Source organism: Leptodactylus fuscus, chromosome 2, assembly GCF_031893055.1.
Source record: "Leptodactylus fuscus isolate aLepFus1 chromosome 2, aLepFus1.hap2, whole genome shotgun sequence".
NCBI lineage: Eukaryota > Metazoa > Chordata > Amphibia > Anura > Leptodactylidae > Leptodactylus > Leptodactylus fuscus.
The window spans coordinates 233,513,359-233,527,255 of record NC_134266.1 but is presented as its reverse complement, the minus strand read 5'-3'; the positions used below and the strand labels follow the sequence as shown (position 1 = coordinate 233,527,255).

At 40.1% G+C, this 13,897-nt stretch overlaps 1 protein-coding gene across 1 annotated transcript in view; it reads left to right on the top strand.

Annotated features, from left to right (window-relative positions):
- ITGA5 (integrin subunit alpha 5) overlaps positions 1-8,010 on the top strand; it is a 72,071-nt gene extending 64,061 nt beyond the window's left edge. Inside the window, exons 24-30 of the mRNA XM_075265783.1 lie at positions 72-177; positions 295-453; positions 983-1,069; positions 1,629-1,748; positions 2,050-2,151; positions 3,121-3,243; positions 4,938-8,010. Of these exons, the coding sequence (XP_075121884.1) occupies positions 72-177; positions 295-453; positions 983-1,069; positions 1,629-1,748; positions 2,050-2,151; positions 3,121-3,243; positions 4,938-5,021 (781 nt within the window). The 3' untranslated portion in view covers positions 5,022-8,010. The remainder of the gene's footprint in view (positions 1-71; positions 178-294; positions 454-982; positions 1,070-1,628; positions 1,749-2,049; positions 2,152-3,120; positions 3,244-4,937) is intronic.
- Positions 8,011-13,897: the final 5,887 nt, after the last annotated feature.

The window sequence follows — 13,897 nt, the reverse complement described above, 5'->3', positions numbered from 1 at the left end:
ATACTTAATACGTAATACGTAGTTAAGTTACCCAGAACCAGCAGTGAATGCTTTTTCTACTTTCTTTGCAGGGTTTCCAAACCCGACATTGTGCTCTTTCCGCTCCCAAACTGGAAGGCAAACAAACCGGTCATTCAAGTGGAAGACGCGGGTCCAGAGGTTAACCATGTGTACGAGGTACGAGGGCAGTGTTTGTTTTGTCCTAGACAAGGATGAGAAATGACTTGACATGTTAGCACACAGCTCACAAGCGCACGCCGTCCTAATCCTAATTTTTAATTCTCTTGTCTCCAGCTGGTAAATCTTGGGCCAAGTTCCATCAATCATGGTGTCTTAACGCTCAACTGCCCAATGGTTCACAACCAGGATCGAGTGATGTATGTCATGAACTATTCTGTCCAAGGGTTGGGGAACTGTACTACAAATCAGCCTGTCAACCCACATCAGTTGCAGGTGAGGAAAATGAGGTTTTTGTGTGTAAAATGTCACATCTTTATGGAGATGAATGAAGTTCTTCTGAGCTCAGGAGAGTTACACCCTTCCCAGATTAAACTTGCATATAGCAAGAGGTTTTTAACGCTGCCACTAAAAAAATTGCATTGAAGGGGTCTTCTATGGTGTGGTCTTCTGAAAGAGACCAGGATACATAACATAAGGTGGAAAAGAAAAATCTTCCATAGGCAAATGGTCAGGGTTTTGAGGCTGTATTCGCCTCAAAATCTGCTCGATGCTTTGTAGGTGGTTTATGTAACCCGTACGGTGATCTGTAAAAACTACAGATATGTGTATGGGGTCCATAGAAATGAATGACTCCGTATACTATCCGCAATTACAGACAACTACAAAAAACTACTACAGGCATGTGCATGAGGCCTAAGGTGTAGGATCACCTTTACAGCCATGTATACTTTACCATCAATCACTACATATATATATATATATTTTTTTTTTTAAATCAATCTGACGTTCTCTTCCTTTTTAGTATTCATCGGCAGAGCAAAATCCAACCGGCCATCATGTAGAGCGTCGCGACACATCAAGGGTTTCAAGTGGAGGATCGCATCTTCTAGTAAAATTTTACTTTTATTCCTGAAGATCATCCCATACTTTTCACTAAATCATGTCAAACCTATTTCTATGTAAAAGCCCAATTCCAATGTTAAGTGATAAACCTGCTATAATTGCCCTCATTGATATTATAAACCAATTGATGAACTTGCTGATGGGTCCGTACCAATCCTCATATGCTAGATGCTTTCTTTTTCAGTCTTGGGGCTGGTCCCAGGAGTTAGACCACCACCAGTCTGATTCTAATGGCAGGTTACTGAAATATGCCAAAATATTCAAACATGGGAATATTCCTTTTAACGCATGTAAACCTGTCACAAGACTTCTTTAATAGGGCTGTAGCTATAAGGGGTGTCCAGGTTGTGGTTGCGCCTGTGTTTTGTAGCCTGCGGGTGCCTGAGATATCCATCTGTCCCATCTGAGAGGATAGATAATGCATCCTACTTTATAGTGGCTGTTACAAAATATGTATTCTAGTTTGAGCTTCAAGTTACCCTCCTGTAACGTAGAACTGTGCAGTAGATGTATCATAACCATGGCTTCTCCATATCTCTTTACAGAAATGTACTCCACCCCATTCAGACTGCTTCCACCTTCGCTGTGATGTGGGGGCACTGGAGAAGCAGCGACGAGCCATACTTAAGGTTCATTTTCGTATCTGGGCCAGGACCTTCTTACAGGTAACCACTTCCAGGTCTCGCATGTGGTAATGTGTTTACTATATTTGTCACCCCTATTTTATTTTATGTACACACAAAAAAAAAAAAAAAAAAAAAAGCAATATATAGCAATTGCATAATTTTGAGATTCTACTGCCACCTAGTGGAAAATATGCACATATCCCTCTTTCTGCATTTTGAGGTATCAAGTAGCTTTGGTGTATAGAAGTGCTAGCAAGTCTCGTTGCTCTGTATATAAAATGCTAAATGTATATTTGTTGATTTGCAGTTATCTAATACATTAATTTTTCATGTTTTTCAGCATGAGAACCAAGGCTTTGCGCTGCAGTGTGATGCAGCGTATCAAATTCATCGACTGCCTTACAAAATTCTACCTGCATCGTATCCTCAGGGAACACACCAGGTAAATTGAGAATAATTGCTAAAAATTGTGCAAACCCATTTCTAATTGGGAACTCATTATATTCTAACCCAGGGGTAGGCAACCATCGGCACTCCGAATGTTGTAAAACTACAACTCCCAGCATGCATACTTGCTCTGCTGTCCTTGGAACTCCTGTGGAAGTAAATGCAGCATGTTGGGAGTTGTAGTGCCGAAGGTTGCTGATCCCTGCTCTAACCCCCAGTGATCAGCAGTGATCTATAATCTGCAGATGGAGGCCACCTCTGACCAGATGTCCCCCTGCCGACATATAGCAATAATGAACGAGTGGCCCTACACAGTCGACACTCTCTTGTCTGTCATGTCTAAGCCATGTTAGGTGTATTTATAGGTATCAAAGGGATTGTCTTCATGAGACCCTTTGTATACCATATTATATTACTAAAGGTATTTTCACACATTGCAGAACTATGTAAGTTAGTCCCAATTTTTAATTATTTTTTTTTGCTAGCAGAAAAAGGAACCCATTGAAGAAAGGGAGGCTTTTTTTTTTTTTCTGCTTTTTTTTCAGCGCTGAAATTCCACACCAAATTCTTCACCATTTTCCTCTGTGTGAATGGACCCTAAGGCTGAATCCCCACATTGCGGAAACGCAGCTTTTTTCGTTGCATTTTTTTGAGCCAAAGCCAGGAATGGATTAATCAAAAGTTAGAAGTATAAGAACTTCTTATATATTTCCCATTCCTTTTGTAGCCATTCTTGGCTTTGGCTCAAAAAAAACACAACAAAATCTGCAACAAAAAAAGCTGCATTTCCGCAACGTGAGGCCCCAGCCTAACAGTGTGAAATGCTGCTGTTTCTAGAATTTACAAAAGTGCTTCATCCCCCACTCACCTATGTAGTAAAAGAGCATACGAGTAGCATCTGACACTTCTTCCTGATGTGACCACTTAGTTTTAATACAATTGAATTCATATTTATTTTTCTAAGGTTAATACAACCATTCACTGGCTGAAAGCAGAGAGTAGTTACGGCGTTCCTCTGTGGATCATCATATTGGCCATCCTCATTGGCCTGCTGCTGCTCGCCTTACTTATATATGTTTTGTATAAGGTAAGTGCTTAGTCTTATTTTTTTTCTCTTCTCTTATACATTTAAGTAAAGTATGTGTAAAACTTTACTATAGAGGTGTAAACTGATACTGATGTATTGCCACCACATTTGTTGGTTTTGGCTTGTCCTGGATGTACTCTTACTATGGGATTATTATTATTATTATTATTATTATTATTATTATTATTATTATTATTATTATTATTATTAATTTATATAGCATCATTAATTCCATGGTGCTTTACATTTGGGGGTTACATACAATTTGGGGGTTACATACAATACACAGAATATACAGGTAGATATAATACTAACTATGACCGACTGGCACAGTGGGGTAGAGGGCCCTGCCCGCGAGGGCTTACAATCTATGGGGGAAGGGGGTAGAGACAGAAGGAGAGGGGGAGACTGTACAGATGGCGGTGCGGTGATAGTGTTACTGGAGGTTGTAGGCCTTCCTGAATAGGTGAGTCTTCAGGGCCTTCTTGAAGCCTGTGATTGTGGGGGTCAGTCTTATGTGTCTTGGTAAGGAGTTCCAGAGTATGGGGGATGCACGGGAGAAATCTTGGAGACGGTTGTGTGAGGAGCGGATGAGAGCAGAGCGGAGTCGGAGGTCATTGGAGGATCTGAGGTTACGTGTGGGCAGGTAGCGGGAGATGAGGTCAGAGATATATGGAGGGGACAGGTTGTGGATGCCTTTGTAGGTTAGCGTTAGTAGCTTGAACTCAATTCGCTGGGCTATAGGTAGCCAGTGGAGGGATTGGCAGAGGGGAGCAGCTGATGAAGATCGGGGGGTGAGGTGGATTAAGCGAGCAGTGCAGTTTAGGGTGGACTGGAAGGTTATAAGAATATATTTCCTGAAGACTGACACAATATGGGTTACCTAGGAATACAAAAATGACGTACCACCTATACTGTAGCTGTCCACAGGTTGTGTAATATTTTAGTTCCCTGCCCTATTTACTTCAGTGGGATTAACCTGCAACTCTGATTTTGAACAATGGCAGCCATGTTTTTGTAGTTGAGGAACATCCCTCCTATAGGTGTCAGAATTGGCCCCAAACAGCTGATCCTTGTGCCACATTAAACAGATTTTTGAGGTCTGTCCTAAAAAAAGCCCATAAATATTACTGGACAACCCTTTTTTAAGGTTATTAAAGTGTAACCTTTATTACATCAACCCGACCCCCACCAGTCTCTGACACAAAGGGGTAGTGGTGCTCAGATGAGTTTTGTACCCATTTGCCTTTGATAAGCTTTGCTTAGCTCTCTTTCTAGAGCCACATATGTGGTGTATGGCTTAACCATGGACGTATGTTTAAGGTCCCACGGGACGTCCTACAGCAAAAAAAAAAAAAAAAAAACGCATCCTGCAGTGCTTTGGACAGTTCAGAGGCTTCCTCTGCGGACTTTGTTATACCTATGGGGAAAATGCCGGGGTTTCCATAGGTATCATTGTCATGCTGCGATTTTCAAAACCTCACTGGTCCACAAAGTGTTTTTTTCCATAAAGTGGGCATAGGATTCACTAGAATCCCATCCACTTTACCCTGACTGTAAAAGCTTTGATTTTTCCCACAAATCTCAGCATTTGCGTCCAGTGAGGCATATATACATATAGTATTATATCTTATAATGGTTATATTTGGAAACAGTCTTCTCTTTAATAATTCATGTTTGTGTTTTTTGCACAGCTTGGCTTCTTTAAACGCTCCTTGCCATATGGAACCGCCATGGAAAAAGCTGAACTGAAACCTCAGGCTGCCTCAGAGGCCTAGACTGTGGCCACAGCCTCGTCCCTTGCACTGCCAAAGAATCTTCTAAAGGGAAGGTGGACGAACAGTCATGGCTTTTCTTTGAAGTTGACACTACATTGTCTGGGAGGGAGGGAGACCAAACACGGCCTATGAATTTCACAACTTCTGGTTGTTCTGACAGGACCTGTTACAACAGGGACAATATGGCTGAACCATTCAGGCTTCTACTGAAGGCGAACTATTTGAGGTCAATGGTGGGGACTGTTTTCTATTTAAGACAAAGCCAAAATTATGACTTCCCCTTCAGCCCGTCCAAAACAAGAATGTAGATGGAAAACATGCTGGTCCATCTTGACCTTAACCACTGTTTTGGTGCTGGTTATCACCTGATCGTCTTTGGTTCACTAATGAAGTTGCCTTTGGACATTGTCACAAGCTGCCTCCCTCAACATAAGTATTACTTCTCTTCTCTAGTCAAGATAAGACTGATTCTCAGAGAAAACTGACTGTATATCGAGGAACCATGTCAAAATTGGATGGAAATTGTTTTAATTGATTTGAGCTGAAAATTGTTTCTTAAAGGAAAGTTAACTTATTGCGTTTTAGCACATCCTATGTGTGCGCCTTTATGTGGAAGATATAGGAACATTGCAAGGGTATTCTCCTTGTGACACAGGCACATTGGTAAGGCTTATGTTTTGTGTACCCAAAAATCTATAGTTTATGGGAATGATGAATGCAACGCAGAGTATGGGTATAGAGCACACAACTGCAAAGTCAATTTTTTTTTTACCAAATTCGATCTGTTTTAGGTTTACAGTCCCAAGGTCCATGTTTAAGCCTGTACACTATACCCATGCAAGTACTTGTTTTCTCCTTTTTTTGTAAGGCATATACAGCTAGTGTCCTGAAATACATGCCCATAGGACTATGTAAATTGCATTCAGTCTGTATATACTAGATGATGCTTCTTTGATGGTGCTGAAGACTCTCTCGTGAGTGCAGAATACTTGGGGAGGTTTTTGAGTAGCAATGCTCAGTAAATATATATGGTAGGCTAATATAGCTGTAATAAGAATGAAGATGTTTGAAGAACCAAGGATGGTGCCTCAATCTGAAAGCCTACAGCTTTAGGCAGTTGTGGGTGAGGACCAGGCAGTCACTGCTATAGATTAAAAAATATTTTTCTATATCATGTACCGAGAATCCCAAAGAATCATACTTTCTACGACAAATCAGAAGATTTCCTACCAAAGATGCAAGTGCCTTATATGTATACTGCAGCAGGTTGTCTGTATACCTGGCTGAGCACTGATTCTACTATCCTTTTGTAAGAGACTCTCATGACCACTGCATTGCTCGAGAACAGTCAGTTGTGCATCCTGGTGCTTTTCTGTGTTGCTTGGTTCCATACCATGAAGTGTTTAACACGCGGACACAAGGGCTTTGCTGATATTTAAAAGGTGTTGCAAGTGCAATAAATGTGTGTTTAGCTATTTTATTAAATATTTTTTTACTATGTAATACATATGAAGTGGAATATGGGGTTGGCTATTCTGAGTATGTATTGTTAATGTATTTTTTTTTTTTTTTTTTGAACCTCTGAACCACTTTTGGGGCAGAATTTGCACATTACCTGTGATGACAAATCTGGGTTGTTTTTTTTTTTTTTGTTTTTTTATAGTGATTTTGAGGCACTGGAGGAGCTGGGTTTGCCAATGGCAGCTGGCAAAATCGCATGTAGTGTGAAGCTGGGTCAGGTTTTTATTTTTTTATGCTTGCCACAGACTTTGGTTACCAGTTTATCCCCTTTAAAAATGGACATGCAAAGAAAGTCAGGTTCTGTGGCTATCTAGTGCTAGCTGAGATCTGTAACCCTTATATGCCACCAACTTTTAACAGAAAGAGGGTTTAGTTTTTGGACTGCCTGATCTATTTTCCTGCTCCGGGTATCTGTAGTCGGTTGCTGACCAATAGAGCGTCCGAAAAAAATTTTATCTATAAATCTGGACAATCTTTAAAAAGCTGCTGTCCATGGTTTGAAAAAAGCTAGACTTTCATTTCAGTAATGGTTGTCCATGAAATGTTTCTAGTATTAGGGAGCCCTCACAAGGAGTAAACGCACGTGTATTTTTGCAAAATACACGTGTAAAAATACGCCTGTAAAATGTCATTGAAGTCAATGGGAGTCTTATTTTTACACGTGTATTTTTAAAAGTGTATTTTGCAAAAATACACACGCGTTTATTCCATGTAAAGGCTCCCTAACAGCTCAACCTCAGTAAAGGCTCATTGACTTTAATGGGTTGAGGTGCAATACTAGACAACGCCTATTGACACATGACCCCGTTTCTAGGAAAGACCGCGCAGGCCTGTGTTTTTCAGGACAACACTAGATTGGTAGTGATCTATTAATTTTCATTGTACTATTGAGTAGACCTTTAATGTCCCATTGTCATACCAAAAATGGTCATTTTAGCCTTTTGGGGGTCAGTACCTGTTTTTTTAACTTTCATACCATGTATATGGCATCCACAAAAGATCACTGAGTAAGTTAAAAGCTGCAAAAAGGGTGCCCTACAAAGGTTGCTATAGACCTACCATTAAGACCAGTCACTTTGAGTCCTTTATTTTGAGGTTTCGATCAAGAGGCATTGGGGCAACAAAATAGAGAGGGACTTGTCCAAAGACTCCTATTACAAAGTCTATGCAAAATTTAATGAGTGGTGTGAACCTTAATGCTGCCATTGCTTGTAACCATAAGGCACCACAATGGAGAGCTGAAGGCCTTCCGCTGGTGTGCCCACACCACTCACGGGTAGAAGATGGCACAGTTCTGTGTAGTGGTCAGGCAGACCCTGCTATTACCTACACTGTAGCTGCCTTGAAGCAACGTTTTATTAATCTGACACTATGCAATTCTGCTTTTCTCCATATATAGCCAACCCTGTGTGGGGCTCATATCCTAAGAGTGTCCTATCTGGTTGTACAATTGTCAGCTCTGCAAAAACATTTGTTTGTGCCGTTACAATTTAATATTCCTGTGTCTGTTTTTCTCTTCTTTTCTCCCATATTGGGTGATTTTTATATTTCTATTTCCTTTCATCATTTTATCCCAGGGATGATTCCTGTTGGCTCCTTTTCTGCTGGATCAGACTGGTATGAGCTGAGCTATTAGAAACGGAGGTGACTAGACACCCAAAAGGATTGAATATGAATTGTCTTTGTGTGTTATGAGGGGGGTTGGCTGCCTTTCTCAGGGGTATCCTACTGTAATAAAATTTTTAAAAATCCGATGGTTTCTATGGTCGTAATTTCCTTGTTTTACAGTACATTCAATAGTCATGTGTTCTTACTGTACATGCAGGCATCACGCTATACATCTGTGTTCTGACAGCAATGTGCTATTTCAGCTGTCGCTACATCCAAGTCGCATGGTGGCAGACCTTTCTATTTTAAAATCAGTTCATTCCCTTTTTTCTGTCTCCCTTTCCTTCTAGGTTTGTTAGAAAAACGTGCAATTTTAGCACTAAAAGCTTAGAACAAATCTGGTAGTGGTTTTGGGGAGTCTCCTTGGGGACCACCACCACTACCCCGTGTGGAAACCGAGCAGAAACCACATGGATCTCATTATATAGTCTATAGCAGGGGTCCTCAAACTGCGGCCCACCAACCACATACTAATATATATATATATATATATATATATATATATATATATATATATATATATATAATATATTTTTTTTTTTGTGTGTGTGTATAGGTTTCCGTTCGGGGAGGGTCCCCAAGCGGACTCCCTAAACAGAAATCCGAACGCAGATGTGAACCGGGCCTCAAACAAACACATATACATACACTATATATAGCCTAAACAAACTATCCAAAAGAAGGCAACACAAAATATTATCAAAAATATATTAGAATACAAAATACTTAGAAGGAAACCTGTCCAGCCATGATGGAATCAGCCCAGGGACCACAGAATAGCTATAGTATCAGTAGATCAACAGTCCTCTATTTGATCAACAAGGGTACATGACAATGAATATAACACATTAAATAAAATTCATATTAATAAAGTGCACATGGAAAAAGGACATATCAATTCATGTATAAACACTGTATATATGGAGCAGAACTGGCTCACAAAAAGGTCATGAAATAACACAATCATATATCCACATATGCTCACCGCTATCCCTGTTGTAATGTAAACCAATACTTAAAGGTAATAAGGTATAAATATCTATAGAGGCTTAGATGGTTTGCAAACTAAACCCATAAACACCCATCTATAATTCATGTAAGGTCCCAGGCATGCAACAATGCTATATGTGACCTCAAAGAACTAGACTACACAGAACAGGGAAACACCCAGACACTGTAAATCCTGGTTAATACCTGAGGACTGTTTAGAACATTTCACTTTCGACCATCTTTGTCAAGAGGTAAGTATAGAAGGAACAAGGAGGGTTTTATATAGGCGGACCTCTTATTAGCTCATCTGTAGCCTATACACATGTACCGGCACATCCACACCTTGTGCTGCATGACAATGCATCTCTCAACTCCAGGACAGAATGGAGTTCAATGCATCCTCCGGATGGCAGTGCATTCATGCCACACGCTCGTGCTTCTTGGTTTCTTAAGATAGCCATACACAAGATATATGATAGATCAAGCTAAATTTGGTGCCATCTGTTATGCACATACAGCTGATATATTTATGTGTATGCCTAACTTTAGAACCAGCGCTGCATTGATGAAATTGTCAAATTATTTATTATTATTTAGCAGATTTCTATACATTATGGGCCTAATACAGTCTATGGCTGTTGTATAACTGATCTGTAAAGCAAAAGTTTACTGTATATGGATGTGCTTACATATAGTAGATTTTTACAGCTGTTCCATATATCTAAATGGAGTTTGCTGAAATCCATGCACATATTACATGCACAATATCAAACGGATGTTTAGTCACACAAATTTCTGCAACAAGCCTCTACTCATGCAAACAATGTGAACAAGGGACATTTTTTCACAGCCATAAATAACATTTCTGTGAACAGGGGTTTAGAAATACGTTTTTTTTTTTTTTTTATGTGACTATGGAAAAGATTCAACAAGGACTCAAACATTTTGTGGTTGCCACGGTGTAAGAATGAAGTGAAAATGTATCTTATTCATTGGAAAAATATAGAGATCTTGTTTGTGGAGATGACAGAAGTATATAAAATTGTTTGTTACATTATATCTACAGTACAGACCAAAAGTTTGGACACACCTTCTCATTCAAAGTTTTCTGTATTTTCATGACTATGAAAATTGTAGTTTCACACTGAAGGCATCAAAACTATGAATTGCCACATGTGGAATTATATACTTAACAAAAAAGTATAGCCACCTTTTGCTTTGATTACTGCTTTGCACACTCTTGGTGATGAGCTTCAAGAGGTAGTCACCGGAAATGGTCTTCCAACACTCTTGAAGGAGTTCCCAGAGATGCTTATCAATTATTGGCCCTTTTGCCTTCACTCTGCGGTCCAGCTAACCCCAAACCATCTCTATTGGGTTCAGGTCTGGTGACTGTGGAGGCTAGGTCATCTGGCGTAGCACCCCATCACTCTCCCTCTTGGTCAAATAGCCATTACACAGCTTGGTCATTGTCCTGTTGAAAAATAAATGATAGTCCAAATAAACGCAAATCGGTTAGAATAGCATGCCGCTGCAAGATGCTGTGGTAGCCATGCTGGTTCAGTATACCTTCAATTATGAATAAATCCCCAACAGTGTCACCAGCAAAGCACCATCACACCTCCTCCTCCATGCTTCACGGTGGGAACCAGGCATGTAGAGTCTATCCATTCACCTTTTCTGCGTCGCACAAAAACACAGTGGTTGGAACCAAAGATCTCAGATTTGGAGTCGTCAGACCAAAGCACAGATTTCCACTGGTCTAATGTCCATTCTTTGTGTTCTTTAGCCCAAACAAGTCTCTTCTGCTTGTTGCCTGTCTTTAGCAGTGGTTTTCTAACAGCTATTTTACCATGAAGGCCTGCTGCTGCACAAAGTCTCCTCTTACCAGTTGTTGTAGAGATGTCTGCTGCTAGAACTCTGTGTGGCATTGACCTGGTCTCTAATCTGAGCTGCTGTTAACCTGCGATATCTGAGGCTGGTGGATGAACTTATCCTCCGCAGCAGAGGTGACTCTTGGTCTTCCTTTCCTGGGGCGGTCCTCATGTGAGCCAATTTCTTTGTAGTGCTTGATGGTTTTTGCAACTGCACTTGAGGACACTTTCAAAGTTTGCCCATTTATTCGGACTGACTGACCTTCATTTCTTAAAGTAATGATGGCCACTCGTTTTCTTTACTTAGCTGCTTTTTTTTCTTGCCATAATACAAATTCTAACAGTCTATTCAGTAGGACTATCAGCTGTGTATCCACCTGACTTCTGTACAACACAACTGATGGTCCCAACCCCATTTATAAGGCAAGAAATCCCAATTATTAAACCTGACAGGGTACACTTGTGAAGTGAAAACCATTTCAGGTGACTACCTCTTAAAGCTAATCAAGAAAATGCCAAGAATGTGCAAAGGAGGAATCAAAGCAAAAGGTGGCTACTTTGCAGAACCTAGAATATAAGACAGATTTTCAGTTGTTTCACACTTTTTTGTTAAGTATATAAATCCACATGTGGTAATTCATAATTTTGATGCCTTTAGTGTGAATCTACAATTTTCATAGTCATGAAAGTACAGAAAGCTCTTTGAATGAGAAGGTGTCCAAATGTTTGGTCTGTACTGTGTGTGTGTGTGTGTGTGTGTGTGTGTGTGTATATATGTATATATATAATATCTTTATATTTAATTGAATTTATTCATGGTACCATGCTTGTTCCAGGTTTTTTTTTTTTTTTTTTTTTGTCTCTTTCAGTCTCAGAACAGCAGGGGCATAGCTTTCAAAGACTGGGCCCCATCCCTACATGGCACAGCGCCCCTTTTTTCTGGTCTCCACAGTATAACACCATATTTACACACGCAATAATGTACCATAGCAGCCCCTCCACATGGTATAATTTGCCATAGTGGCCCCTCCACACAGTATAATGTCTCACCTACTGTGTTCGTGGCAAATATTGCAAAAATTTCATGTTTGGCAGATCCCAAAATTTTGAGGGTTCACTACCCTCTTCAGAACCCAGAGTATAATGATCAGAGGACTGTGGGAGGTGAGCAAACATTAAAAAAAATCCCTGTTACTTGCCTCTCCTAGGCTTTGGTACAATTCCCTGCTGTCTCTTCAATGGGTGGGTGTGGGTTAATCTGGCATCATTATGCGTCGTGACGCTGGCTTGACCAATGTGACGTGACATTATTGAAGAGCTCCAAAAACAACGAGGAGTCACTTTAGAGCTCAGGAGAAGTGTGTAACACCGGCTTTTATGTGAGATGACCTCCTCTGGACCTCCAATCATTATAACTATTATACAATCACGTATAAAGAGATCCCCGAGTATAATAGCAATTTTAGTTTGGACATGGTTGGTCCAAATGAAACCGCCAGCTGAACCTCAGGAGACTAATCTTGCAAGGTTCGCTCAACATATCCTCTTGCTTCGGCTCTATTTGCATGTAGCAGAGCCATGCTGCTATGGAAGTAGTTAAGCTAGTGCACAATGGACAATGATGCAGAGAGGATCCTGCCAGGCATGAGGCATTAGTACTTAGCTTGGGTTACTTACTCGTCAAGCTGAAAGATTAATATACTTGACATCTGGCCAGTCTGTGCGCTGTGTAGTGACGTCTGCCAAGACTAGAACATGGTGCTGGGATTAAAATACTTTATCTATGCAAGTAGGTATTGAGTACATACAGTACTGCTGGGATCATTTCATAGCAAAACAACAAAGTAATAGCATTACCTCCTGCCCGCATAGTAATAGTGCCCCCCATTCAGACTGCACAGTAGTGATAATTCTCATCTTGTGCCACTTACATTGTATTAATGCCTCTTTCCTTTCTCCCACATTGTAATAATGTCCATTGTTGTGCCCTTAACTATAAAAAAAAACCTCCTTTGTGTCCTGATGGATAATAATTCCCACCCTTTTATCTGTATGATTTCCTTCTTTACCATAGGTTTATACTGTATCCACATCCTGGTTATACATGGGAGATGGTAAGCAACAAGGAATCCAGGACACCGGGCCAAAATCACACTCCCCAACTTTCAAAGAACAGAAAGAGGACGCAGTGTGTTCTACTTTGGCTGCCCATTCCTATCCATTTCTCTTTGTGCTCCCACACAGTATAAGGCACCTACAGAGTTTAATGTTCCCCTCATCTGCCCGCCACCCCCAGTTTAACCACTTCAGTACCAGGCCAATTTGTGGACCAGGACCAGACGCATTTTAGGTTTCTGCAGTTTTGAGGGCTGTAACATTTTTCTTATGCGTTATTCAACTAATTTCTGTGGGGGGTTTTTAGTGACACATAGGGCTTTATTTTTGTTGTTTTTATTTTTGCATGTGTTTTAATTTTTTTATACCCAGGAAAATATAAACAAAATAGGAGGGAAATCGTGTCTGTTTTTCCCTTCTTTTAAAAAAAATTTAATAACACAAAGTGCTACTAAAAAACTTTCTAAAATAGTTTTTCCTCTCCGTTACAGTATTTTTTTTAATTTTGTATGGTGTCATTGGGGGTGGGGCTACAACTTTTAATAACTGTGTTTTATTGGCAAATTATTTAATTTACTTTTTATTTTTTATTGTGTCTCCATAAAGTCATAATAGACCTTTGGGGACATCTTATCACTTTTTTTGTATTGGAGACCGATTTCCCCTGTAACTGAGGCTGGTACATTTAGCCCCAGTTGCAGGAGGTAA